Source organism: Lithobates pipiens, unplaced genomic scaffold (assembly GCF_037356315.1).
Source record: "Lithobates pipiens isolate NorthernLeopardFrog02 unplaced genomic scaffold, aLitPip1_a1.2 Scaffold_18, whole genome shotgun sequence".
Taxonomy (NCBI): domain Eukaryota; kingdom Metazoa; phylum Chordata; class Amphibia; order Anura; family Ranidae; genus Lithobates; species Lithobates pipiens.
The window spans coordinates 308,224,076-308,251,116 of record NW_027507758.1 but is presented as its reverse complement, the minus strand read 5'-3'; the positions used below and the strand labels follow the sequence as shown (position 1 = coordinate 308,251,116).

The 27,041-nt window shown below is 36.9% G+C and overlaps 1 protein-coding gene across 1 annotated transcript; it reads left to right on the top strand.

The window, feature by feature from the left end:
• The first annotated feature begins 2,654 nt into the window (after positions 1–2,654).
• Positions 2,655–23,264, top strand: LOC143987980 (desmin-like). Its single transcript, XM_077487196.1, has 11 exons — positions 2,655–2,917; positions 6,853–7,003; positions 8,909–9,058; positions 11,463–11,582; positions 17,296–17,391; positions 17,476–17,610; positions 18,004–18,114; positions 21,635–21,745; positions 21,822–21,946; positions 22,784–22,933; positions 23,016–23,264. The coding sequence occupies exons 1-11, from the start codon at positions 2,724–2,726 to the stop codon at positions 23,017–23,019; spliced, it is 1,347 nt and encodes a 448-aa protein (XP_077343322.1). The 5' UTR covers positions 2,655–2,723; the 3' UTR covers positions 23,020–23,264.
• Positions 23,265–27,041: the final 3,777 nt, after the last annotated feature.

Genomic DNA, 27,041 nt, shown 5'->3' with positions numbered 1-27,041 from the left:
AGAGGGAAAGAGGGGGGGGGGAGAGAGAACCAGAGAGAGAGAGGGAGAGAGAGACAGACAATAAAAAAGAGAGAGAGGGAAAGAGAGACGGGAGAGAGAGCGAATAAAAGAGAGAGAGGGAAAGAGAGAGGGGGAGAGAGATAGAACCAGAGAGAGAGAACCAGATAGAGAGATAGAGAATACAAGAGAGAGAGAGGGAAAGGGGGGAGAGATAACCAGAGAGAGAGAGAGAGAGAACCAGAGAGGGAGATAGAGAATAGAAGAAAGGGGGGAGAGAGAGGGAGAACCAGAGAGAGGGAGAGAGAGAGAGAGAGAGAATAGAAGAGAGAGAGGGAAAGGGGGAGAGAGAACCAAAGAGAGAGAGAGAGAACCAGAGAGAGAGAGATAGAGAATAGAAGAAAGAGGGGGGGGGGGAGAGAGGGGGGAGGGAGAGAGAGAGAGAGGGAGAGAGAGAGAGAACCAGAAAGAGAGAGGGAGAGAGAGAGAGAACCAGAGAGAGAGAACCAGAGAGAGATAGAGAATAGAAGAGAGAGAGGGAAATGGGGGGGGGGGGGGAGAGAGAACCAGAGAGAGAGAGGGAGGGAGAGATAGACAAAAGAGAGAGAGAGAGGGAGAGAGAGAGAGAGAACCAGAGAGAAAGAACCATAGAGATAGAGAATATAAGAGAGAGAGAGGGAAAGTGGGAGTGGGAGAGAGAACCAGAGAGAGGGAGAGAGAGTGATAGACAATAAAAAAGAGAGGGAAAGAGAGACGGAGAGAATGAATAAAAGAGAGAAAGAGGGAGAGGGAAAGAGAGAGGGAGAGAGAACCAGAGAGAGAGAGATAGAGAATAGAAGAGAGAGAGGGAAAGAGGGAGGGGGAGAGAGAGCACCAGAGAGAGAATAACAGAGAGAGAGAAAGAGAGGGAAAGAGAGAGGGAGAGAATAAAAGAGAGAAAGAGAGAGGGGGGAGAGAGAGCGAGAGAGAGTGGAAGAGAGAGGAGAGAGAATAAAAGGGAGAAAGAGAGGGAAAGAGAGAGGAGAGAGAGAGAGAATAAAAGAGAGAGGGAGAAAGAGAGAGGAGAGAGAGAGCGAGAGAGGATAAAAGAGAGAGAGAGGGAAAGAGAGAGGGGGAGAGAGAGAGGGAAAGAGAGAGAGGGAAAGAGAGAGGAGAGAGAGAGAGAGAGTAAAAGAGAGAGGGGAGAAAGAGAGAGAGAACAAAAGAGAGAGAGAACAAAAGAGAGAGAGAGGGGAGAGAGAGAGATAGAATAAAACATAAAGAGAGAGAGGGAGAGAGAGAGAATAAAAGAGAGAAAGAGAGGGAAAGAGAGAGGGGGGGGGGAGAGAGGGGGAAAGAGAGAGAGGGAAAGAGAGAGGAGAGAGAGAGAGAGAGAGAATAAAAGAGAGAGGGGAGAAAGAGAGAGAGAACAAAAGAGAGAGAGAGGGGGAGAGAGAGATAGAATAAAACATAAAGAGAGAGAGGGAGAGAGAGAGAGAATAAAAGAGAGAAAGAGAGGGAAAGAGAGAGTGGGAGAACGAGAGAGGAGGGGGAGAGAAAGAGAGAGAGGGAGAGAGAGAGAAAGAGAGAGGGGGAAAGAGAAAGAAAGAGAGAGAGGGAAAGAGAGAGAAAGAGAGAGGGGGAAAGAGAGAGAAAGAGAGGGAAAGAGAGAGTGGGAGAAAGAGAGAGGGGGGGAGAGATTGGGAAAAAGAGAGAGAACAAGAGAGAACAGAGAGAAAGAGAGAGAGAGGGAAAGAGAGAGTGGGAGAAAAAGAGAGAGAAAGAGAGAGAGAGGGCAAGAGAGAGGGAGAGAGAGAGAGAATAGAAGAGAGAGAGAGGGAGAGGGAAAGAGAGAGTGAGAGAAAGAGAGAGAATAAAAGAGAAAGAGAGTGGGAGAAAGAGAGAGAGGTGGAAAGAGAGAGAAAGAGAGAGTGGGAGAAAAAGACAGAAAGAGAGAGAGAGAGATAGAAATAGAGAAAGAGATGATAAAGAGAGAAAGAGGGAGAGAGAAAGAAAAAGAGAAAGAATAAAAGAGAGAGGGAGAGAAAAATAGAGAAAGAGGGGGGATACATGAGAGTAGGAGAGCTGTGAGTGAGTATTGTAGCCTAGAAAACCTATTCTTTATTTGTTGTATACATGTTTTACAATAAATATAATGCTTACATCAAATCTATAGAGATTCACATAAAACAATTATTTGCTGGAATGAATTGAACATTCTCCGTAGCACCTTTCCCTCTAATCATAGCTCATAGAACATTGTTTTCTCGCATTCCTCTTTGCTCTAAGAAGACGGCACTCATTTTATTTAACGGCCAAGATGAGTAATTTGCTAGCAGAGAAAATGGGCCAGCGAACGGGTTAATATTCAGGAATAATTGTCATTATCCAGCGGATTCTCACAGGCTTCCGATCCTATCTCATTATATGAATAGATGCATATGCTCCCCGGTTCATTTTTTCCATTATTTTCAAGCTTTGCGCTCCTGGGTTATTAGATCAGCTTGAATGCTCTGCAAGATAGCAGGGATGTTGTTTTTTGCGGTCGGGAATTTGGCCTGTTGCCGTGACTTTGACACTTAGGAGTGAAGGGCGTGTGTGGCCCTGGCCTGGCACATTCCTGGAGAGCTGCCCTTGTCCTGCACCCAGCTATGCGCTATAAGAACGCCGCTCTACCTGGGCGCAGCGATCAGCGATCAGCGGCAGTGTGATCAGCACCATAGACAGCGCCCAGCACATAACCCGCAATGAGCGTCAGCCCGGAGAGGATCTCTTCTTACCGCCGCCACTTCGATGAGTTCTCTGCTAGTTCTGTGCTCAGGATCAGGGTGAGCAGCCCATCTCCTCCCAGACACAGGAGGTCAACCAGCTATAGCAGGGAGACATGTGATGTGCACACTGGGGGCAGGAGGACCGCCTCTGCCTCCCGCAGACCTCGCAGGTAAGTGGGGGGCACTAATACTCAAAACTTCCCCCTCTCCTGAATTATTTTTACTCCATGCCAATTCTGTATTTACCTGTATTCGCCTTATATATATCTGTATTTTTCTTGATGAACACCCACTCCAAAAAAAAAAAAAAAAAAAAAAAAAAAATATATATATATATATATATATATATATATATATATATATATATATATATATATATATATATATATACTTTTAAATGTCTTGGCCATTTAGGAACTGGTCCATAAAGGATGTACCAGAGGTCAGTTATGTGTCCCTTTCCTTTATAATCAAATAGGATGTCAGAAGTTGCATCAAATAAGCCAAGCAAGAGGTTCATACACATATTTGGGGGGGGGGGGGGGGGGGGAGGGTGAAAAACACTAACTGTAACTTAGTTAAAATAAATGAGTAGTGCAGTATATATTTACTATGTATTATTTTACTATTCACAAACTGTCTAATTTAACATGTGCGCCATTTCCAAGTGCCTACAAATTTATCTGTCTTTGCATGATTTGTTTTTCTATATTTTTTTATCTGTTATAGTTTTTATTAGTAGTATTTATTTGTATTGAAAATTATTTAACATCATTAAAAAAAACAAAAAAAAAAACACGTGTATATATGTGTGTATGTAAGTATGTATATATGTTTACAATGCTGTCTGTCACGGTACGTATTACTAGCCAGATTAAGGGCGAAACTAGACTAAAATATGAACTGCTAATGTGAACGCCTTATTCACTTGAAGGTATGGACAGCATGTTGTTTAGCTCTTGCACTTGAGTTCACTGACTTTTCTACCTCTATGTACTGTCAACCTTATTGAAATGAATAATAAAAATGTTAATTGGAAAAATAAAATTATTAAACACAACAATATCAATGCTGTTAAATAATATGATGTGCGTCCCTTTTAAAAAAAAAGGACATAGATGCTAGTTTAATTATGTGAAACATTGTTTAAAATCTTAACATCTAAAAAACAAAAAAGTCTATTCCTTTAACTTAATATGTACAACGCCGGTGCACACCTTTTTCATTCTGTTGGATTTTTTTTTTTTAAACTTGGGGGCTTATATATAACGCAGTGAATCTGACATTCAACAAACACATGCCAGCTGAATCTTCCAGGTGTATGTGTTTTTGAAATGAAAGTGATTGATTAACCACCAGTGACTGTTTGCTAAATGTCATGTTTGCTGCTTTAGAAATATGCCCCTTGGTATCAGTCATTAATTTCAAAGGGTATTTTATTTTAAAAATTATTTAAGGTCAATTGGTATTAAAACTATCATGAAAAGGGTTAAAACTACGGTAAAAAATGACATGCAGTGATAATACTATAATTAATGAATAAAATGATAAGTTATGAAAATGTTCTGTCAATTTCTGCTTTAACAAAAATGTGTTTATTGGCTGCAAAAAGTAGAAGGATTTAACATATTATTTATTATTATTTTTTTTAATCCTCTTTTTTCTTTTGCAAAAGCTTTGTAGGCTCCATGCCCCTTTGGGCTTAAAAAAAACTCCAGTTCCCTTGGCAGAAAAAAAGCCTTCATTTAGCTCCAAAAATTATTTTTTGAGATAACTCATCTTCTTAAAAACTGTTCAAAAATTTGCTGTAGACTAGCCATATAAACCTTTTAAAATAAATTAATAATGTTAAGTAGTCTATAATGACCCTTAAATTCAGTTTCAAGCAATGCAAATGAACAATGAAATTTACTAATCAACAATCAATGTGAAATATTTGTGTAAAAAATACAGCTGTAAGAAGTTAAAGTTTTATAATTCTAATAATTAAAATTGGTCATCTTAAAATAGTGTGATATATTGTGTAAATTTAATCAACATAATGTACATGTATTTTTTTTGAGTCAAGTGTAATAAAAAAAAAAAATCTAAATCAGAAGAGCTCAGTTTTAGAATTATTTTAATTAATATAATTATTTATTAACCATAGAGGTGTGCCTGTTGACTCTGAATCTTCACTGTAATATGCATATGCATTGTTACAAATTTCCTACTTTTGTTCTGTTTATTAAACACATTATTCTTTTTGTTTTGCTATATTTTAGCATGATTAAAAATCGAATTACAATGTATTGATAATGGGTTGAAAACCATTATCCTTTTTAATGGAATTTTTTTTAAACTGAAAAAATAAAAACATCTAATAAAATGACTGTTACAAAATTGTTAGAACAAAAAATTGTTAATGAACATCAGTATATTTTTTATATGTTTGTGTTTACTTTACATTTTTTTTAATGAAAGTATTTTTCTTTCTATCTTAAGTCAATGTTTGTTACTAGCATTGTTGTGAATGAATGGCATTTTACAATTTTTTTAAAACTTCATTAATTTTAATTTGAGAAACTATTCTATCATTTTTCACATAACTTTTATTTCTCTTAACAGGAATTTTAACATAATTTTTCAGCAAAACAGTTGAAAAATTTTGAAAAATGTAATATACGAGACCCTGCCTATTTTCTTATGCCAAGTTTTAAAATTAGAAGAGAAAATCTGACACAATGAATACTATTATAATCATTTCATTAAACTATTGTTAAAGTTAAGTTACTCCACCCTGGTAAAGAAAAGATTAGCACTAAAAAAAAACACAAAGAGCAAAAATAACACATAAGTGTTTTATAATAAAGTAGGGATGTTGTAAAAACTTTATGTTACCGTTAATATTCACTATTGATGCTTTATAAAAAAAGACCGTCATAGCTATGACACGTGCAGGCTGTTATTTACTGTGACAAATTTATGAAGAAAAATGTTTCCAAACAAGACATAAACTATAGTGAAAACCATTGATAGCAACTTAGATCTGTCTGCAATTATTTTTATTTATTTTTTGCTGCTGGAATATTGTGAGAGTGAATGTAGATGGTTTTAGGTATCTCATTTAAAGGTAAATATTTGTGCACTTGTTGTATTTATGAAATTTAACACATATGATGCAGATTCGTATGGTGAATGCTGGAGATCATTTGTATTTTCATTCTTGTTCCTCCGCAGAGCTCATAATCAAATTTGTATATAATGAACATAAATTCAAAAGTATAACAGAATTATAAATTTTATAGGTTCGCAGCCTGACAGCAACCAAAAAGTACATACCATGGTAGTAGAGTAACATAAGAAGGACTTTATCAGCAATGTAGAAGTATTAGTAAACTGCTTAACAGTTAAAAGCTATTTTTTCAGCTAAATTGCACTGAACTTCGATGGCAATGTAATCTGGGGATTTTATGCCCTGGGAATTATATATATATATATATATATATATATATATATATATATATATATATATTTATTTATTTTTTTGTTTGTTATTAGAAAAAATGTACATGAAATCAGATCTTTGTACTACTAATATTAGTACTGTAACTGTCAACGTGGTCTTGGTTTACAATGTTAAATTTATTGAAAATTTGCAGGGGACCCGTAATTATCTCAAAAGAGGATAATGCTAGTACAGTCACCACAATGACCTACAAGAACCCTCACTACATAAATACATATTTCCCTTACAATGTGCTGATGGTTACAATTTACCAGAAATCAGAGTGTTCTGTAATTTCTGTAGACTGCATGCCTGCCCATTATTTTTTGCCTTATTAAAAAGGCTTGTGCTCAGCTAGTTGTCAGTGGGTCCTTATCCCAATAGGCAAAGTCATTTCAGTTTCTGTGGGGTCATCACGCTTTACAGATCTCTGTTAAGTGGAAATAAATAAATTAAGAATATATGTATTTCTCGACATTGTTTTTATAAAACTAAATACAATTAGCCAAATACTACACATAGTCAGATAGTGATAGAAAATATAATATATAATTTCTTCCTTAGGCATGCCAATGTGTAATATATTGTCATTGTCATTCCCCACTATCTCCTCCCTAGTATGGTTGGATCTAGTTTTGGAGGTTCGCTGGGTCCAGTGGTGGACTTGGAAGCAGCCAGTGCAGCGAACCAAGAATTTCTGAGTACCAGGAACAATGAGAAACAAGAAATGATTATTCTGAATGATCGTCTGACAAAATACATTGAAAGGGTAAAGATTTTTAAAACTCTTTTTCCTTTTATCAATCCAAACAGCCAAATATTGATGCAGCCCAACATACAGTGACATCTAGCATATGTTATTGTTCCTTGAATCCAGCAGAGTGTGGTATTATTTTTAAGTATTTACATATATTATGCAGGTTTTTTTCTATTTGTCATCACCAAGAAGAGCCACAGCCAGCTACTTTCATAATGAGAAAAGGATAGGATCATGACCATTATACAGAGATTTTCCATTGTGCTGGAAAATCTTTATGTGCAACAATAAATTATTCTGATTTTGAAAGTGCATGTAATGTCTCCCTAGCGTAGAACTTACCAGCCCTTTCTTCATACAAGCATTGCATTGGGTACCCAAAAACACATGATGACATGTACTTGATCTGGGTTTTTTTAATCCAAGTTCAGAAACAATCCTATTTCTATGGGTGGCCTAATGCTGGTTTTGGGGGGGTTAAGGGTTATTAGGGCAGCTTGGAAGACCAGTCTCGATTACTGTTGTTCTTTCTTGACACCTGTTCCCCAGTCCCTGATCGCATCTCCCCTCTCTTCATTAGAAGTACTTTTAAGCTTGGCCAAATTCAGCTTGCAGTTTAATGCTTCTGCATTTCTGACAACTCTCTAAAGTCAACATCACCTATGATATCAGGCCTTATAATTGAAAAATTGGAAAGGAGACAATTCCCTTAATAGTCTCCCAGTAGAAAAAGAAATGGACCTGGGTAACGTGAACAAAATACACATGGGATAAAATTTAAGTTTTTTATTTATACAAGAAGATAAAAACAGGATATCCAGATACAGATAGGAAAATAAATTCAAATGTTCATACCAAAAAGATATTTTAAATTACAGTCTGTCTATACATGTATTTCACTAATACTTGGTGTGTTCTGAGGTGGAGACATTGTTGTCCTCAGTGGACAAGTACTCCTCTACATGTTTCTTCCACTTCTTCAGGAGGTTAATGTCAATGTGAACCAACACACACGACAAGGCCAAGACAGTGGCACAGCCAATGCTCCCCTACGGCAGACACAGGGGACATATACGGGTAGATGAACTGATGCTATGTAGCAACTGAACTAACGAAGCAAACCATACAAAACCAGGGAGGGGAGGAGAATTCGCAGGGGGGCACAGGAAGGTTTACTAACCCCACATGCAATCTGGGGAGAAAAAAAGATGACCGAAGGCAGCTCGTGGTGCTTTAACAGGGACTGCTGCACATTACCCTGGAGGTCTGAGTATCCAGTGTTTTAAATGTCCCCCATGGCAGACATCCACCACAATTTTGCAATTATTATTTTGATGATGTTACCCCTATATTGTATTTGAGTTTAGTTTTGGCAGATGCCCTCCTTTCTATCAGGCCTTAAAACATTAATCGACACAATAGGATAATTCTCATAAGCTCACCATTTCACAAAAAGAATGTTCTCCAAATAGAGAGACTGCAGAAATGATACACTAACTATATGGGACACGGAGGACCTCGGCCATAGGGAAAGTCTGGATTAGGTTAAGAGGTGATATACTGTATATAAATGGCCTTTACAGAAAGATGATTCAAATGTACAAGCAAATATGAAATTTACACGAAATTTACATGAATTTATACCCAGGAATTTAACTTTAAGATTGCCATTCGGGATTAGGTAGACTTCAGGTAGACTTCTTTTTCACTGCTGTACCACCTTAATCACCTTTTAGATTCTGATGATGCAATTTTATTGGGGGGTTAAACAGAATGAACATCTTTTCTCAGCCTAACTATAAAGCTATAACATCTGCACACACCTTTTATTTATGAAAAAGGTAATTGGCTTAATAGAAGACTACTGTCTTTTTGAAGGCAATATATATTTATCTTATGTGCTTGCATATCCTATAGGTCAGGGACTTGGAACAGGAGAATGCCACCGCACAGGCTGAGCTTGATGCGCTCCGCAGTCGCAGCAACAGACCCTCCTCTCTTAGAGTTCTGTATGAGGAGCAACTGAGGGACCTCCGAAGAGAGGCAGAACAGGCCCGGATTCAAAGGGTAACATATGTATCTGGTTTAGTCGCTAGCCACACATTTGGTATATACAAACTTATCTATTATATTGTTATTGTCATTCTGCCTAATGCCATATACCATCTACAATGTATAGTGGCCCTGATGCTGTAGACCTAATAGCTAATAGGCAAAGCATGTGTGTATAATACTGTATATATATATATATATATACAGATTTATATATCTACCTACAATATATACATATAGATTTGCTGTATATAAATATATATATACAGTATTAAGTTAAACTACAGCACGCATCTTTTCTTTGTAATTATTTTTCAAACTCACAAATGGAAGCACTTGATAAAAGCTATGAAAAATGATTGATGAATAGATGTTTGAAAAAGCTGGGGATTATCCATTCTGAACCTACCCACAACAGAGGATTTAAAGTAACATTAAACCCAAAAGCACATTTTTATTATATTTCAGCTTACCAATTCTTAGATGTGATGGCTGCATTTGTTTTTTAGGCTTTCTTTGATTTATTTTTACCTGGTAATCCAGCCAGTGAGTCTGTTCTTTTTTTTAAAGCTGTCCTGCAGATGTAACAGTTACAGGGGTGAGACAAACAATTTAACACTGACAAAGGTGCTTACAATGGTCAGTTTTCATTTATGTATGTAAAACCTTTATCACAAGAGGAAAAAAACAGTTTGCTGTAACTGCCCATAAAGTGTTAGATGGAGTTTGGCTTCAATTTGTTTAGTGTATTTAGATCTGCTAGTGCATCTAACACTCCCCTCCTCCCAGACTGAAAATGCTGCTGTCCAAAGGTGTCCCCTGTGCTCTGCTATCTAGAGTGGGGGTACTGTATTACAGGAGGGGTGTTATTAGCCACATCGCCAGGTGAAAACAGAGGGAAGAAAGCCTAAAAAAAAGAAAACAAATGCAGCCACCTTAGCTAATGCTTGTTAAGCTGTAATATATTGCAAATTAGTTCTTTTGGTTTAATACTACTTTAAATCTGGGACTGATGCTAGATCAACAATATGCATATAAAATATATATATATATATATATATATATATATATATATATATATATATATATATATATATATATATATATATATACTGTATATAATGAAGTTCTGGTGAAGTGTAACACGATATTGAGTCTTAGTGCTGAGCAATCAGGCCTTACCATAGGCCATATATTGAAAAATAAGCGAGTATTGCTGCACATAAAATTTTATAGAAAAAACTATATACAAAAGAAAAATATAATTGCTCAGTGTTAATTGTATTGTACATTAAGTATCTTTTCTTTTTTTTTGTATGTAATTTTTTCTGTTAAATTGTATGTGCAGCAATTCTTTCTTTGTTTTATATATATATATATATATATATATATATATATATATATATATATATATATATATATATATATATATATATATATATAATTTTTTTTTTTGGGGGTCCTGATTAGTCGATGTTTTGAACATCTTATACGGTTGTTGCATATTTATATATGAATCATTGGCTGCCATGTATTCATTCTGTCTGTCAACTTGACAAAAGGGTGTTTAACCTAAAACTGCTTCCATGTAAGATACTGCTAGAACTAGGTTCCTAACATGTTTCTTTACGTTCTTCTCCTCAGTTTTCATATTGATAAATAGATAGATAGATAGATAGATAGATAGATAGATAGATAGATAGATAGATAGATAGATAGATAGATAATAGTTCATTCTTTAATGTCCTTCTGTGATAAAACTAGTATTACACAAGTGCATTGGCCTTTTAACCTTCAATCTGTTGAGTATGAGGATGCCTATAAATCTTTACTTGCTGAAAGACTGTGCACGGGAAGTTATAGGCATTGTTGGACCACATGTCCCTTCTTCTCAGCTGTCTTTAACACCAGATCATAATGCAAATGTAAACCTGAGTGTGAAATGCTTTGTTCGAGGAGGAGGTTGTCTTGAAACTAGCTTTTCTATTTGAGGAACTTGGGACGCCTGTGTAGACTGCTGATAGGGCACAAGCTGTTCAGGCAGTATTTTACAAGCTCATGCATTGAGCTCACTGGGAGATTTGAAATAATGGCATTATAATGGGTCTCTAGCCACTATTACATTGAAAATCATTGGTTTTTATGGCCAGTTCCCCCATTATAATACATCACTCATTGCCTGGTCCATAGGAAAAACAACCAGTGGGTATTGTAAACAATAGTAGAAAGCCCCACACAGGGTCATTTGGTTCTAGGCACAAGAGAGAGAATGTCTGACAGAGGTTAGTTTTGGTGTCTTCTCACTGTATTGGGCATCGATGTGTTGAAACCCCAGACAGCTCTCCTCTGGCACTGATTGGATTAGAAGGGGGACGCTGTAGGTTAGCCAGGCATAAGAAAATTCTGCTTTATTTAACAGGATGTAGCAGTGGCTGCCAAGTCATCAGTGTCTGAAGAACTCAGCGCCGTAAAGAAACGTTATGAAGATGCAGTCGAGGCAAGGAAAAAAGCTGAAGGCGACATTGAAGCATTCCGCCCTGTAAGGAGCTGTCTTTATCATCCTCACTCACCTTGTATGCAGTATCCTAGGCATTGTCCTTAACATATACATATCACCCTGATTTTTATTATAAAAATTGGTTTGAATCCTGTCTTAACCCTTGGAGTACAAGTAAGGGATTGCGCAGACATGACCCCCTGGCAGAAAAAAAGTGGCTGTCATAAACAGGGGCATATGTTAAAGGAGGCCTATAACCAAGCCATGTAAAATACAGATATACCTAACAAGGCTCATTAATAAATTGCTAATTTTTACTGGTGTGCAAAAAATAAAAGATTGCGACACCCAATCCAATGCATCAGTTATGAGTGGATATTTCAACCATCCACATCTTTTTTGCTTTTGTAGCTGCTAGGCGAAAGTAATAAAATGCAGCTTCTGTGTACCCCACAATGTCCATTCTTGCTTCTCTTGGTGCAGAATGAAGAGGCTTACTCCTCTTACCTTATACTTCATAAATTAAAACACACAAGTAAGAATGAGACTTATTTATATTGTCCTTTGCAGACAGACAAAGTTAAACAGGGACTAACAAAGTTGTTTATACTAACAAGCCATTGTCTACCCCCAAATGAAGGTTTCAGTTTGGGGTGAACCCTGACTGGTGCTTTCAATGACACAAATAGTGTTCTATATGCAATCTCATTTGTTTATCTATTTTTTTATAAAATGGCTTCCATGTGCATATTATGTGGAATTGAGACACAACAGCCCATTTCAACCCAGAGACAAATATAGTCTGATGGTCTAATTAGCACCTCTTTGCTTTTTTCCGTTCGCTGGCAATCTTTGGATGGCGGGATTTTTAGAGCAGCATTTTATGTAAGGCATATACTCCCCTCTCCTGTAAAATCATTGCTGATCATACAAATGTGGAGCCTTGGGCAGTTAGATCTGCCAGACATGATTCCCAAGACTTTGTAAGTCATCTATTCTCGCTTTAGAGAGTGGTAATATTTAATAGGCGTAGAGTGAACAGAAGTGACTGCACATGAACATAAAATATGTGATAAACCTATGCAACCATGGCACTCATTGACCAATAAACTCAATGTCCTCTACAAAGCCTCATACTGAATAGTTAATGTACATAGTAACACACCGCTGTACTAGAAGATGCATTGTTTAAGAAAATAGTTGCTAGTCATAGATTCTGATGTACTAAATGAGAACGAAATTTTCACTTAGCTTAGTTACTAAAATGAAGCTAAAATTGCTTCAATCAACCAAGTCAAAATCAGTTTTCTGTATTCCCTTTACATGAGTGGACATTTAAAGTGAACATAACTTTACTCACCGAGCTTAGTGACCTTTCACTGAATATCCTCTACTCCTTTTATGAATCAACCCTATAGCAACACTGTGCATGTAACCTTTGGCAGAATCAGTTATACAGATAGATTGTATAAAATGCACTGAACAGAAAAAAGTAACAACAAGGAAATAAAAATAAACTAAAAACTTCCCACCATATACAAGAGAAACATGGTAGTGTTTGCAGGATAAAAAAAAAATAAATTTTGGTATACCAATAAATAATTAGAGTGAACCTATACATGTTTCGGCTCCCAAATATTCTTCCTTGCTGTTTTAAAATTGTTGACAAAAAAAATTCAAAGTAGGAACCTTAAGAGCAATATACATTCAAACTACAGTACCAGCTGCAACTTAAACTCTAAGTGTTAAAATAAAAATGTTAAAAAAAAATATTAACTAAAGCAGTTTTTTTTATCATGAGATTTTTTTTCACTTTTGATGACATTTAGGCCGCGTACACACGGGCGGACTGTTCGCCCAACTTTGTCCGCTGAACAGTGTTTGGGCGGACAGTCCGCTCGTGTGTGGGCTTTCAGCGGACAGTTTCAGCGGACAGTTTGACGAACAAGGTTTTTCGGAATTTCCGAAAAACTGTCCGCTGAAACCTTGTTTCAGCGAACAGTCCGCTCGTGTGTAGGCTTGTTCGTCAAACTAAGTTCCGCGCATGCTCAGAAAGGATTTACACGCCGAAAGTTATAATGCAGTGTATAGGACGTCGTATTTTTCGTCCCGTCGTACGTGCCGTTCACGTCATCGCGCACGGTTTCAGCAAACTGTTCGTCCGTCGTGTGTGGCCATGTCCGTCCATGCTAAGTTTGAGCGGACTGTTTGCCGAAACTGTTTGACGGACAAAGTTGGGCGAACAGTCCCCGCGTGTGTACGCGGCCTTAGAATGTAAATTACTTTTAAAAAAGCTGATAAATTTAAACATTCTAGACTTGAGGTCAAAAATTATAATCTAGACATTGGTCTATGTCTGTCATTTTGCCCAGAGGCGATTTACAGTACTACAGAAATAATAGGACTTGGTTGGAACAGACTTTGAGCTAAACATTGGCCCTCTGCTCTGAATACAATTTTGTTACCAAAGTAATACTGAAAAAGTCCTTTAAAAAAGCCTTACAGTGCTGCCCACATACATTTTTGTACTCCGAAGTATTTTTATGTTGAATGTCTGCATAGTACAGGTTTGGAGCATATAGTTGGCTTCATAAAATACCAGGCAATCACTTCTGTTCATATGAATATAAAAGTACTAACTACTATTGCCTAGGTACAATTTGCAGTGCTGAGGAGTTCCTTCAGGCCTAGCTGGATATTAATTAACGTTACTTGAGATTTTGTAAATGCATCAAACCCTTTTTTTGAATGTGTATATTTCAAAGAAATATAACATACAAACTCATATTTGTTACACCACATGGAAATAAGTCAAATAAGAGTAAATTCTGCTTTAGGTAAGTGAAAAAGCAACAAATACCCATCAGCAAAACTTTGGGCCACATTCTCGCTTGAGCTTAGCATTGTTTTGTAATTTTTTTTATCTTTTTTCAGTGTTTATATGGGCATTTGTGCATGTGTTTATGGCATGAGCTTTCTTTTTTCAGCCAATAGAAAGTTAGTTACTAGGCAAGAAGAAGAGCACAAAAACATGCACATTGGGGGTTATTTAGCAAAGGCAAATCCACTTTGCACTACAAGGGCAAAATACTATTGCAAAGTGCACTTGAAGTTGCACTTGGAAGTGCAGTCTCTGTAAATCTGAGGGGTAGATCTGAAATGAGGGGAAGCTCTGCTGATTTTATTATCCAATCATGCACGAGCTAAAATGCTGTTTTTTATTCTCCTTGCATGTTCCTCTCCGATCTACAGGGACTGCACTTCAAAGTGCACTTTCAGGGCAATTTCAAGTGCACTTTGCACTTGTAGTTTGTACTTGTAGTGCAAAGTGGATTTGCCTTTAGTAAATAACCCCCATTGCATGTCATTTTCAGGCACTGTTATTGAAATCTCTTGGGGCCAAAACATGTGACTCTGCCCCAAAAGAAGCTTCTATATTTTTTGAGTGACAAGTTTTAAGCTTCTATTGCATTATGCTTAGGTTTGAACAGTCATTATTAAATGTAATAGAAAAGCCCAATGTCAAGCATCTGCTGAAGCTTCAAATTCCATTTAAAAATGCTCACTCAGACAGACAGGCAGTCCATTTCCATCTGACCACCCCATAGAGAACAGCGGGCTGTGTCCATGTTTGCTCTGCATAGCGGAGCAGACATGGACATGTCATCTACCTGCCTAGCAGGATGAGCGGAGAGATTCCCAGCTGAGCAAGCAGAACCGCTTGACAGAAAAACATTCCGCTCCAGCCTAAGTTTGTTTTTTGGATTTCAATAAAATGTGGTTTTAGTGATACAACACTCACTATTTTGAGTTTTTTTTATCTGTTTTTACATTGTCTGAGAGGATCGAGTAGACAAAGTATTTAGTAAGGTCATTTGCATTTGCTGAGTTTTTCTTTTTCATTTGGTTTTTCATTTGTTTTCATTTAGTTTTTCATTTGGTGAGTCCCCCAGGATTGCACTGGTTTAAATGTCTTTGAACATGATACAAAGAAGACACACAGGGGTTGATTTGCTAAAGATGGAGAGTGCAAATCTGGTGCCGCTCTGCATAGAAACCAATCAGCTTCTAACTTCAGCTTGTTCAATTAAGCTTTGACAAAAAAAAAATCTTGGAAGCTGATTGTTTTTTATGCAGAGCTGCACCAAAATTTGCACTTTCCAGTTTTCGTAAATCAACTCCACTGTGTTTAAAATTTTTGGATTTGAGTATGTTACTTCTGAGATTTTATATGCATCCATTTGTACAATATTAATAGATGACATTTTAGTGACACTAGGATTAGCAAGTGTGCTTGAAAGTCTTGCTGATTTATATTTCAAATCTGAGTTAGGCCCCTTTCAACCAGGACAGGCTCCACTAGGAGCTTACATATGTAAAAGGGACCTAAAAGTAGTATTAAACCCAAAAGCGAACATTTATTATATTGCAGCTTACCAATTCTTAGATGTGATGGCTGCATTCATTTTCCTTTTAGGCTTTCTTTCCCGTATTTCCATATGATGATCTGGCCAGTAAGTCAACAGAGGTGCTTACATTAATCAGCTTTTATTTATTTACATAAAAAACGTTATTTTAAAAGGAAAAAACTGTTGCTGTAGCTGCTTATAAAATGTTAGCTGGAGTTTGCCTTCAATTTGTTAATGCATTTAAATCAGCTAGTATATCTAATGCTGCGTACACACGATCAGATTTTTCCATCAGAATAAACTCTGACGGTTTTTCTGAAGGAGTTGCAATGGAGTTCCGCTGAAACGGACTTGCGTACACATGATCACACCAAAGTCTGATCGTTTAAAACGTGGTGACGTACAACATGTATGACGGAACTAGAAAAAGAAAATTAAATTGCCAGTAGCCAATAGCTGTCCTTGTGTCGTTTTTGGTCTGTCGGAATAGCATACAGACAAATGATTTTCCCAATAGGAATTGATTCCGTCGGAAAGATTTAAAACATGTTCTATTTCTAGGTCCATCGAAAGAAAAAGTCAGATGAAGTCCACACACGATCGGAATATCCAATGGAATGATTCCGTCTGACCTTTTCTGCTGGAAAGTCCGACCGTGTGTACACTGCATAACACTCCCCTCCCTCAAGACTGACAGTTCTGCTGTCCAAAGGTGCCCCCGTGCTCCTTTATCCAGAGTAGGGGCACAAGGGGTGTGTTACTGGCCAGATCACCATGGAAAAAAAGTTAAAAAAGAGAAAACAAATGCAGCCATCACATCTAACGACTGGTAAGCTGAAATATAGTACATTTTTTTTTTTTTTTTACTATGTTAAAAAAATAAAGTAAGTAGCAATCAAAATATTCAGTTAATTGCAATATGTCAAGTTTAAGATCAAGTTGCAGCCTCTTCATTTCATTCCTAAATATTTTTTTTTACAATTACACAGCTACAGTGTTTTTTTATTTGTCCTAAAACCATTTTCATGAATCGTTGACTGCAGAAAAAAATTGCAGTGTTCTGATAATATTTTATATTGCCAAATAAATGTCTGAAAGTTTGGTAACTTTGAGCATTACTTCCCTAACTTGCTGGCCATAATATAGTGATTTGAGTATATTATTACTAAATTCACGGTTATCATTTGATGGACTGTGTTGGCTGACAAATCTGTTGCATTATAAAAGCTATGGCCTGGAGATTTGTATTGCTGGGTTATCTCTTACATTACCAATAACACATACAAAGATCTCCATATGATATGCAGCATTCATATTAAAAGATCAATGGGCTGTTTGCTTTCTAGGATGTAGATGCGGCCACAGCAGGACGAATTGCACTGGAAAAGCAGTTGGAAACTTTGGAAGCAGAGATCGCATTCTTGCAAAGGGTCCATGGAGAGGTATTGTATATCATATTTTTTTAAGATATGTATGTGAAATTTTGGCCTGTGCCCACTCTTTGCCTCTTTTATCTGTCAATCCAGGAAATTGAAGAATTGATGAAGCAAATCTACAATATGTCCGCCTCTTGTGATCTGGCATTCTCCATCCCAGACTTCGCTGCTGCTCTGAGGGACATTCAGACAGAATATGAAGAAATTGCAGCCAAGAACCTGCAGGTTAAAATTAGAGTTCATCCTGTTCAGGGGAAAAATATCTAACTTGATGTCAGTTGCTACTTAGCAAATATTTCTGGCCAAATAAAAGATTGTTTATCTTGTATATATTAAATCAGAATGTAGCCATTGGACATCTCTGACAATTCCCATAGACCGATGCACACAACTAACTCCTAGCTAAGCTCATTAACCCCTGCTCTGCCATGGAAAATGTCCACAGAGTTTAAAGTGCAAGGCTGCAGGGTGTTCTGATTCTACAGAATCGCTTTGCTGCAAGGTGGTTAATTAAAGAGTTTGGTGTTCATGAGACCTTAATGAACCCTTCTTTCGGGAGACCTGACATTACATGTCTTCATCCCCCTTGTTCATATCTTCTGCTGCCTTTCCCCCCAGGAGATGGACGAGTGGTACAAAAGCAAATTTGTTGACTTCAATCAAGCTTCTACAAAGCATGCGGAAAACGTGAGACATTACCGAGGAGACATGGCAAACTGCAAGAGAAGCGTAAGTGGAGCTGGAAAGGCCTTGGAGCTCAAATGTCACTTCATGTGGAGCCTGTATCGTGATTTCACTAGCACAGGGAATGTGACCGTTCTCTCTGCTCCTATCTGGGTTTTGTCTGTGGGGGCTCCGGATATTTGACTGTTTGTGTTGAGGTATATGGCCCAGTAATAGCAGGAAGTCAATTAAAGATAAGGCTTATGTAGAGTTTAACAAGATATGTCATGTTTGTATAATTAGCAATGCAAGCTTTTCAGTGCTCAACACAATTCATCATTTTATGGCTATATGAGCTGTAGTACTTGTTTTCAAATTCAATTGCAGGCTACCTATGCAGAATAGTATATGTGCCCACTGTGTATCTGCAGTTGTATTTTTATAGGATTCAATAATTGATAGGTAGGACTAGAAGTATATATATTCTTTTAGGATGCATTGATGGGAAGTCACTAATACCAACCATACAGATTGCAGTTTCTATCAGTTTAAAGTCATAACAGGCCACTGTATGAGTTATACTTTACATGTTGGCCTCTGTTTTATTTTATACAGACCAATAAACCATATATAATGATGTGAAAATATAAGTTAGGCCCATTTATTAAGACTAGCCTTAGAGTATATGGATTTGATGTTCAGTGTCTAGCTGGAAGAAAAATCTTCAATATGTATGTAGGTTTCTGAACTCAAGACAGTTGTTTATATGGCCATCTAGCATTTCTGTTAAGGTGTATTTAATTTTTAGTTTTATTTAGAGCAGGGAAGAGTTAACATTTCTGTCAGTTTATTCTTTGGTGTCTTTGTCCCGTTGGGGATTTTTTTCTACATATAGGGATTGATTTACTAGGGAAATAGACTGTGCACTTCACAAAGTGCAGTTGCTCCAGAGCTTGCTTAGTAAATGAGGTAAACCTTCACTTTGCAAAAAAAATCATATGTAAAGGTGTTGGCACTAAAAACATCTAGGTGAATAATACAAATTGGGTTTGAACATTATTAAGAAAAAGAAAGTAATAATTTAAAAAGAAAATAAATATGTAAAGTCCAAAAGTGACAAAACACCATAAATAAATAAATGTGAATCATCTGGTTTGATGTTCCTTTAAAAAGCTTCACCACGAGTGCTCATGAGGTAGATGGCATATCTGGATATACATTCTCGTTCTGGATATACCAAAAGGATGTCACATAGAGGACCCAGAAGTGATAAGTCTGATCTTCATTGAAGCGTGGACTCGTCACTTCTGGGTCCCCTATGTGACATCCTTTTGGTATATCCAGAACGAGGTGTGGATCGCGCGCCATTGTGATTCTGATATATCCATCCACACATGCTGTAGGCACTTTAGTGCTGGGCATAGCACAGTCGCATGTGAGTGCAAAATCTTTTTAAACATTTTTTATTAAAACTTACTACACTATAAGAGTTATTTTTGTATGTCCTTGGAGTCTGTTCTCCTATCCTCAGCCACCATCTGGAGGGGTTTACACAGCTAAGAGATACCTACCTAGGATTCCTCTGGTCCTTCAATCTAAGCGCATTTTGACCTACTATAAAAAAGGTAGTCAGACACCTTTGGTAAGTTGCCATCTACCTCATGAGCACTCGTGGTGAAGCTTTTTAAATGAACATCAAACCAGAAGATTCACATTTATTTATTTATGGTGTTGGGATTGTCACTTTTGGACTTTACGTATTGTTTTACTTTTTCAATCATTACTTGCTTTTTCTTAATATTGTTCATACCCATTTTGTATTATTCACCTTGATGTTTTTAGCGCCAACACCTTTACAATAGATTTTTATACGGTTCAGTGTTTACACTTTCTTAAAGGGGCAGCTATGTTTTAAAAGATTACTCTAGGTGCCATTTTAAACCCACTCATTATCACATCATGAAGGAAAATTAAAGAAAAACAGCATTTTTGCTTGCACATGATTAGATGATGGAAGTCAGCAGAGCTGCTACTCATTTACTAAGCTCTGGAGCAACTTTGCAAAGTGCACAATCTATTTGAATTTAGTAAATCCACCCTCAACTGTCCCAGAAATGCAACAGGAAGTAAGAGGATTTTTTTCAAAGTTAAGAGAATTCCTCTGCTATTATCACCAAAATAGTTGCCCCCATTGGAAGATTTCCTCTCACCTCTTCTTCTGGTGGAGCTCTAAAATTGTAGATTCCCTACCACTTATTTTCTCGAGGGCAATGGTTACAAGGACAAAAAAAAGGACACATAAAACAATAAAAGCATAACAGCAGTTGCAATCGATTCCTACTCTTTCCAAATCTACAAAAAATACTTTTCATGGCTATACGTACACTTAAGTACCTCACAGATATCAATGTATGCCCTTTAGACGACTTTCTACTGTATATACTACAATTATATCTACGCTACAATTTATTTACTTGTTTTTTACTTGTAATTTTGAACACTTAACTTTCAGTTAAATGCTAGTGGAAAAGTCGAGAATAGAGTAGCTTGCTGTGAAATAGTTAGCTGAGCATTTTTCAGTAGTAATACATTCATATTGTTTAAAAGAATAGGTAAAGTTTGTGAATGCAATACACTGCAGGAGAATGTCTACCTTTTGAGAATTCATAATTAATGTTTCACAAAATACAAGGTGTCCCTTTATTGACTCATGGGAAGGGCGGAGTGGTGCAGATAAATGACACTACTGCAGATCTGCAGCTGGCAAGAAGTACAGCTAGGCCATACTGTCCACATGAAGGAAAGTATGAATTTTACACCATATGGATGCTAACTAGATGTGGTAGTAAAAGGTAAAAATTTTCAGCAAAGGTAAAATTTTTCCAAACAAATATGACCAAAAGCTCTCAGCTTTAGATCATGTAACAGAAGCATCTCTCTAGGTGCATCCAAAATTTGGAATGTGTGTGATTTTAACCACTTGCCTACGGGGCACTTTCACCCCCTTCCTGCCCAGGTCAATTTTCAGCTTTCAGCACTGTCAAACTTTGAATGACAATTTCACGGTCATGCAGCACTGTATCATCATCATAATTGTTTTTCACACAAATAGAGCTTTCTTTTCATGGTATTTAATTACCACAGTTTTTTTTATTCTTTGCTAAAAAAAAGACCGAACATTTTGAAAAAAAAAAATGTTTCAGTTTGTTATAAAATTTTGCAAACTAGTGGCCTGCATTAGTTCAAGATTAGTGCAAGCCATAAAAGCCAAAAAGAAAAACATCTCAACGTATTAAAAAATGAACATGGCCATGCTATTATATCATGGCAGGGCTATATAATTGCTTTAATAGTGAAGACAAATGAAATTGCATTACTTATGTTATGCTAAAAAAAAACTATTTTTTTTCCCTCATACATGATTGGGTATTTCAAGGGAACACAGGTTCACTTTGTAACTAACATTTACTTTTCAAATAGGACATACACTTTGTAAAGTGACCATTTAACACCATTGCAACTGTTTTATAAAATGCTATACACTTTTAAGTTACCTATATTAAAGCAGTAAATTAATATCTCATAGCTTAAAAGCAAAGAATCGGAACTTGAATCACTGAAGAACAAGAATGCAGCACTAGAGGCCCAAGTCAAAGAGAACCAGGAAAAGTACAGGTTGGAAATAGAGGAGCTACAGGTAGGTGGCTTGCCTTTACCCTTCTTTTTTTCACCATAAATGAGCACAAACACAAATTTTCTCTTCATGCTCTCAGGAACGAATAAGAAAATTAGAAGAAGACCTAAAATCTTTGAAGGAAAAAATAGCTTTACACTTACGGGAATATCAAGATCTGTTGAGAGTTAAAATGGCTTTGGATATTGAGATTGCCACATACAGGTCAGAGTCAAACAGCTTGTATTTATTTAACTTCCCATTTATCATACTGGAGATATAGCTAGCCTGATACAAAATTACATGGTGTTGTGCAACTTCCTGTTATTAACAATATTGGTCACACAATTGTTTTAAAACTAATGTTATAAGATAACTGAGGGCTTTCTTTGACAATCAAAATTATCATTGCAGCTAGAAGCCGGTCTCATTTTCACACTAAAAGGTCTGCCCACATTCATGTTATAAAATAAATTGAATGTCATGGGTAGGTTATAAATGAGCCCATAAGCAGGATGCTTAGTGGCACCTGAAGTGCCACCAAAAATTATATCTGAAAATCCTACCGCTAGTAGTTTAATTTTGTTTTCCTCTTTATTTTTACTTTTACATATTAAGTGAGCCTTGCATTCAAAGGTCAAACTTGCATACCTAAAGTATAACTAAAGGCAAAACTTTGTTATTAGTTTTGGATAGATTAGACATTTTTATTGCTGTCTGTGACCCTGTGAGGGAGATTCACTCTCTCAATTCGTCCTGTTTACCATAATCATTGAAAGTGAACGTAAAAAGAAAAGCCCCAATTTTGGGTTGTCCCCAGAAAGGTAATAAAGGGAAAATCTTCCAATGGGCACATTAGTTCTGATGACTTGGGGGTCCCCAAGGAATTCCCTTAATTTGTAGGGATTTCCTCACTTCATGTTTGGCAATGGGACAGGAAGTGAAGGGAAATCTGCGCAGTGGGACACAGATGGCAAAACAAAATCTGACAGGAGTTATAACCCCCCATCCTCTAACCCAAAAATTTTAATTGGATTCTGTTGCTTTTTTTCTTTGTACCAGGCAACTTATTGAGGGTGAGGATAGCAGACTTGCTACATCAGTAAGTGGAGTCTTCCTTCCGGGTAAGATATCAGGAGGTTTGCAAATAAGTTCCACTGAAACTGTATCCAAGAAATTGGAGAAGAAAGAGAGGACAACAGTACTGATAAAGTAAGTATGACCAGGAAATAATTTGTGGCATCATCTATTTTGTACTACTTTTACGTGTTCTGACTTTTTTTTTTTATGTCAGGTAATAGTTAAAAGAGAGCAAAGAGGAAGGAAGAAGAAGTGATTTTCAAGAGATGGAAAATACTCATGATCTGTTCTGCAAGACCTTTCTCTAGGTGGCTGGATGTATGATTCTGCCCATTTCATTTTACTGGAGCGTTTGCTGCTATGGAGCCTGCCACTGGCGCTGATTTTTAGCTTTATTATGTTTAACCCTATACACATTTGTATGGCTTTGCTGAATAAATACATGAGCATTCATTATGAAAAACTGATTGGTTTAATGTTCATGTTTGCTAAATAATGTCTACATTTTAGGAAATATTATCTTTTATGCAAAAAAAGTTCTCCTCGTGCTTGGGCCTCAGTTTCTAATTTAGCAGCTAGCACTATACTCTAAAAAAAAGTATAACTGAATCATTATAAAAATCATGCAGTGCTGTGAATAATAAAGTGCAAAGTGCATATGGTATGAAAACATTCATCCAATATGTGACATAGGTGCATCAACCTCCTATATATAGTATAAACAACATTAAACACAATAAAGTGCAAAAAGTGTGTACATAATCATATTAAAAATTGAATATATAAAGTATTCATAAACATCCCACATATAATGTGTATAAAAAAATCCCCAAGAGATTATGCCCAGAAGTAGTCCTTCAGAACCGATTAAATTAGTATTTTCAACCAGCCAATATACAGCAGTCCATATGTAAGTGAAAATGATCACCAGTGAGAAAAAGGTGTGAGGATACAATGGAAAGCCTTCTAGGAAAGATCACTCCACCTCGTGCTAAAAAGAAGGGGGCTTACCAGATAATTTTGACCCCGGTTAAGGTGGTCAAAATATCTTTAGTGGACAAGATAAAACATCAATAGCCTTTAGAAAACATGATCAAACATCAATGGCCTCATCCATGGTACCTGTATGTAGAAGGTGCTTCTGGCAAACGCCTGCCTGTCATCGAGGATATGTGTGGTCAATCAGATCTCCAACACTCTTTGCCAGGTTAAAGAGTTCTTGTTATCTTCCTGAATGCACTTACATGGAGCATTATTGATTGAAGAGCAAAGCTTAGACATCACATGAAAGAAGACTCCATTGATATCCTAAGAACTGGAGCCAACCTTATCAATCATTGACTGGGGATCTTAGGCTCTGTGTCTACGCGGTGGGCGTAGTTTCCCCAGATATATAATATTATCTGTTAAATGGAGAAACAAAGTCACATCTCCAGGATCATCAACTGCTGATTCTCGAAGCCATTGCAGATTTAGAGCTACAGATCCATAGATAAAAGTAGGTAGAACCAGACATAGAAACAAACTTCAGAATAACATAGTCAAAGAGATTTTGCATTTTGCATGTGTAGTAAGATGAAGGATTCTCTTAATATGCACCCAGCAGTAGGTCAAACCATAGAAAGGAGAACCAGACCAAAACCAGATGAAAGAGTCCAAGAAAATTTTAATTGTTGGTAAAAAAAAGGCATACAAAAATATCCAACCTGTTTCAGGGGCAACACCACTACTGCTTAATTAGGGCTGAACATGGGATAACTCTTGGATAAACTCAGAGAAAGCGATTTCACAGATCTCTATTAAAACTAGTGTTAAACTCTCCTCATGGAGTAACAACTTGACACCAGTTGTTGGAGTTCAATACTGGTTCTATAGTTGTTTTCTCTAAGTTCATCCAAATTTTATCCTGTGTTGAGCCCTGATGAAAGGGGAGTGGTGTTGCTCACAAGAAGCGTTGGAGCCGGAGTGTATACATAAACGAGCCTTTGTGTCAGGCATGATACAGCACTTTGTAAGTGTATATTTTACTGTTGGGACTTTATAGGTGCAATTAGTACAAGGACATACCAAATTAAATAAAATTACAATTTATTAAAGCTTCAAGGGAACATAAAAACAATATTATACAACACATGAACAGCTTTATGGTCATTCAAGATGCGTTATTGTAGCTCCTATAGTTGTCCCCACATCTTAACCACTTCCGCCCTGGAAGGATTTACCCCCTTCCTGACTAGAACACTTTTTGTGATATGGCACTGCGTCGTTTTAACTGACATTTGCACCCAAATAAAATTGACATCCTTTTTTTCCCACAAATAGAGCTTTCTTTTGGTGGTATTTGATCACCTCTGTGTTTTTTTTGTGCCATAAGCAAAAAACAGTGACAATTTTGAAAAAAAAAATATATTTTTTACTTTTTTCTATAATAAATATCCTCAAAAAATATATATATATAAAAAAATATTTCTCAGTTTAGGCCAATATGTATTTTTCTACATATTTTTGGTTAAAAAAATGGCAATAAGCGTATATTGATTGGTTTGTGCAGAACTTGTAGCGTCTACAAAATAGGGGATAGATTTATGGCATTTTTATTATAAATTTTTTTTATTAGTAATCTGCAATTTTTATCATGACTGGAGCGACCAACACATCGGACACTTTTGACACTATTTTGGGACCATTGTCATTTATACAGCGATCAGTGCTATAAAAATTCACTGATTACTGAGTAAATGACAATGGTAGGGAAGAGGTTAAACACTAGTGGGTGATCAAGGGGTTAAGTGTGTCCTAGGGAGTGATTCTAACTGTAGGGGGGATTGTCTCACTAGAACATGACAGAGATCACTGCTCCCCATGACAGGGAGCAGTAGATCTTTGTCATGTTGCTAGGCAGAACAGGGAAATGCTTTGTTTACATAGGCATCTCCCCGTTCTGCCGCTCCATGACACGATTGTGGGCCCCCTGGCGGACATAAAGTCTGCAGGACCCACGGGCAGGCTCACGGAGTACACAGCACACGTGCGCACGCCCACTATGCCGTTATTTAAAGGGGACATACCTGTACGCCCATTTGCCCAGACCTGCCATTGTGCCGATGTACATTGTCGTGCACTGGTCGGCAAGGGGTTAATCCTACATGTTTTTTGCCGTATGGCTTTCTCAGGAATAAACATGTTTTTTTGGCTACTATATGAATGAACAGAAAGCGAATTACAAACAATACAGATAATGTTTTATCAGTAAATACAAACACTATGCAATAAGTTTAATACATGAATGCATCTTATCCATTGGCAAGAGTTCCCTAAATGAAGTCATACCTCAATGATAGAAAGTAAAATCCAGTTATTGCCAAGCACACAGAAATAGGAGTCTGTCCGGGTGGCCCAGAGAAGCCCAGATGTAACAGGTATGAACCGCCCAAAAAATGCTGGCTCTCCCGCAGGGAGTGATATAGAGTGAACTATATATATCAATATACAAGAAAGATATAGCCTAGAGATTAATAAGAAAAATGTATAATCATTTAAATGTTTATAAATAAATAATAAATAATAGAAAGAAAGCTTAAAAAGACAATCACATCCAATAATTGGTAATCTGCAATATAATAAATGTTTGCTTTTGAGTTTAATACTGCTTTAAATTGTTTTAACTCCAAATAAGATAAAAACTGACCCTTGAAGTGGGACATCCCAAACACTGTAAAATGTAATTGCTCTATTTGCCTTATGCTGTGCTCCCCCAGCAGCTGGCACTGTTGCATGCTTTCCTGTGCTCAAGGATGTTTGGTGGTCCCTAGTTGCGCTCACTGACGATGCAGGACTGCTGGTCCTGCATTGCATGGGATTACATTGAATTTTCTTATGACCTTTGGAGCAGCATAGAGAAGTGGCTTTAGGCAACTGGTCATGCAGGTGGGAGAAGAAAGTTAAGTATAACTGTTTTTTCTGTTCTCCTATGCAAAATTAGCATTGACCCATGCAGTGGAGGAAGGGGACAATGTAAATGTCTATTGTTATGTTTTACAGGGTTGAGCTTTACCCTTTTAATCTCCTAAATTCTACACTTAACCTCCAAAAACATGACCTAAGCCTAATTCTTAATCACCCTTAGCCTAGCTAACCATAAAACTAAAGTATCAATAAAACTATAAGGCTATAGTTATGTTAGTGCCCCCAATGATGCATTGTAGTCTGGCCGTGGATGCTACTGATTCATAGCAGCACC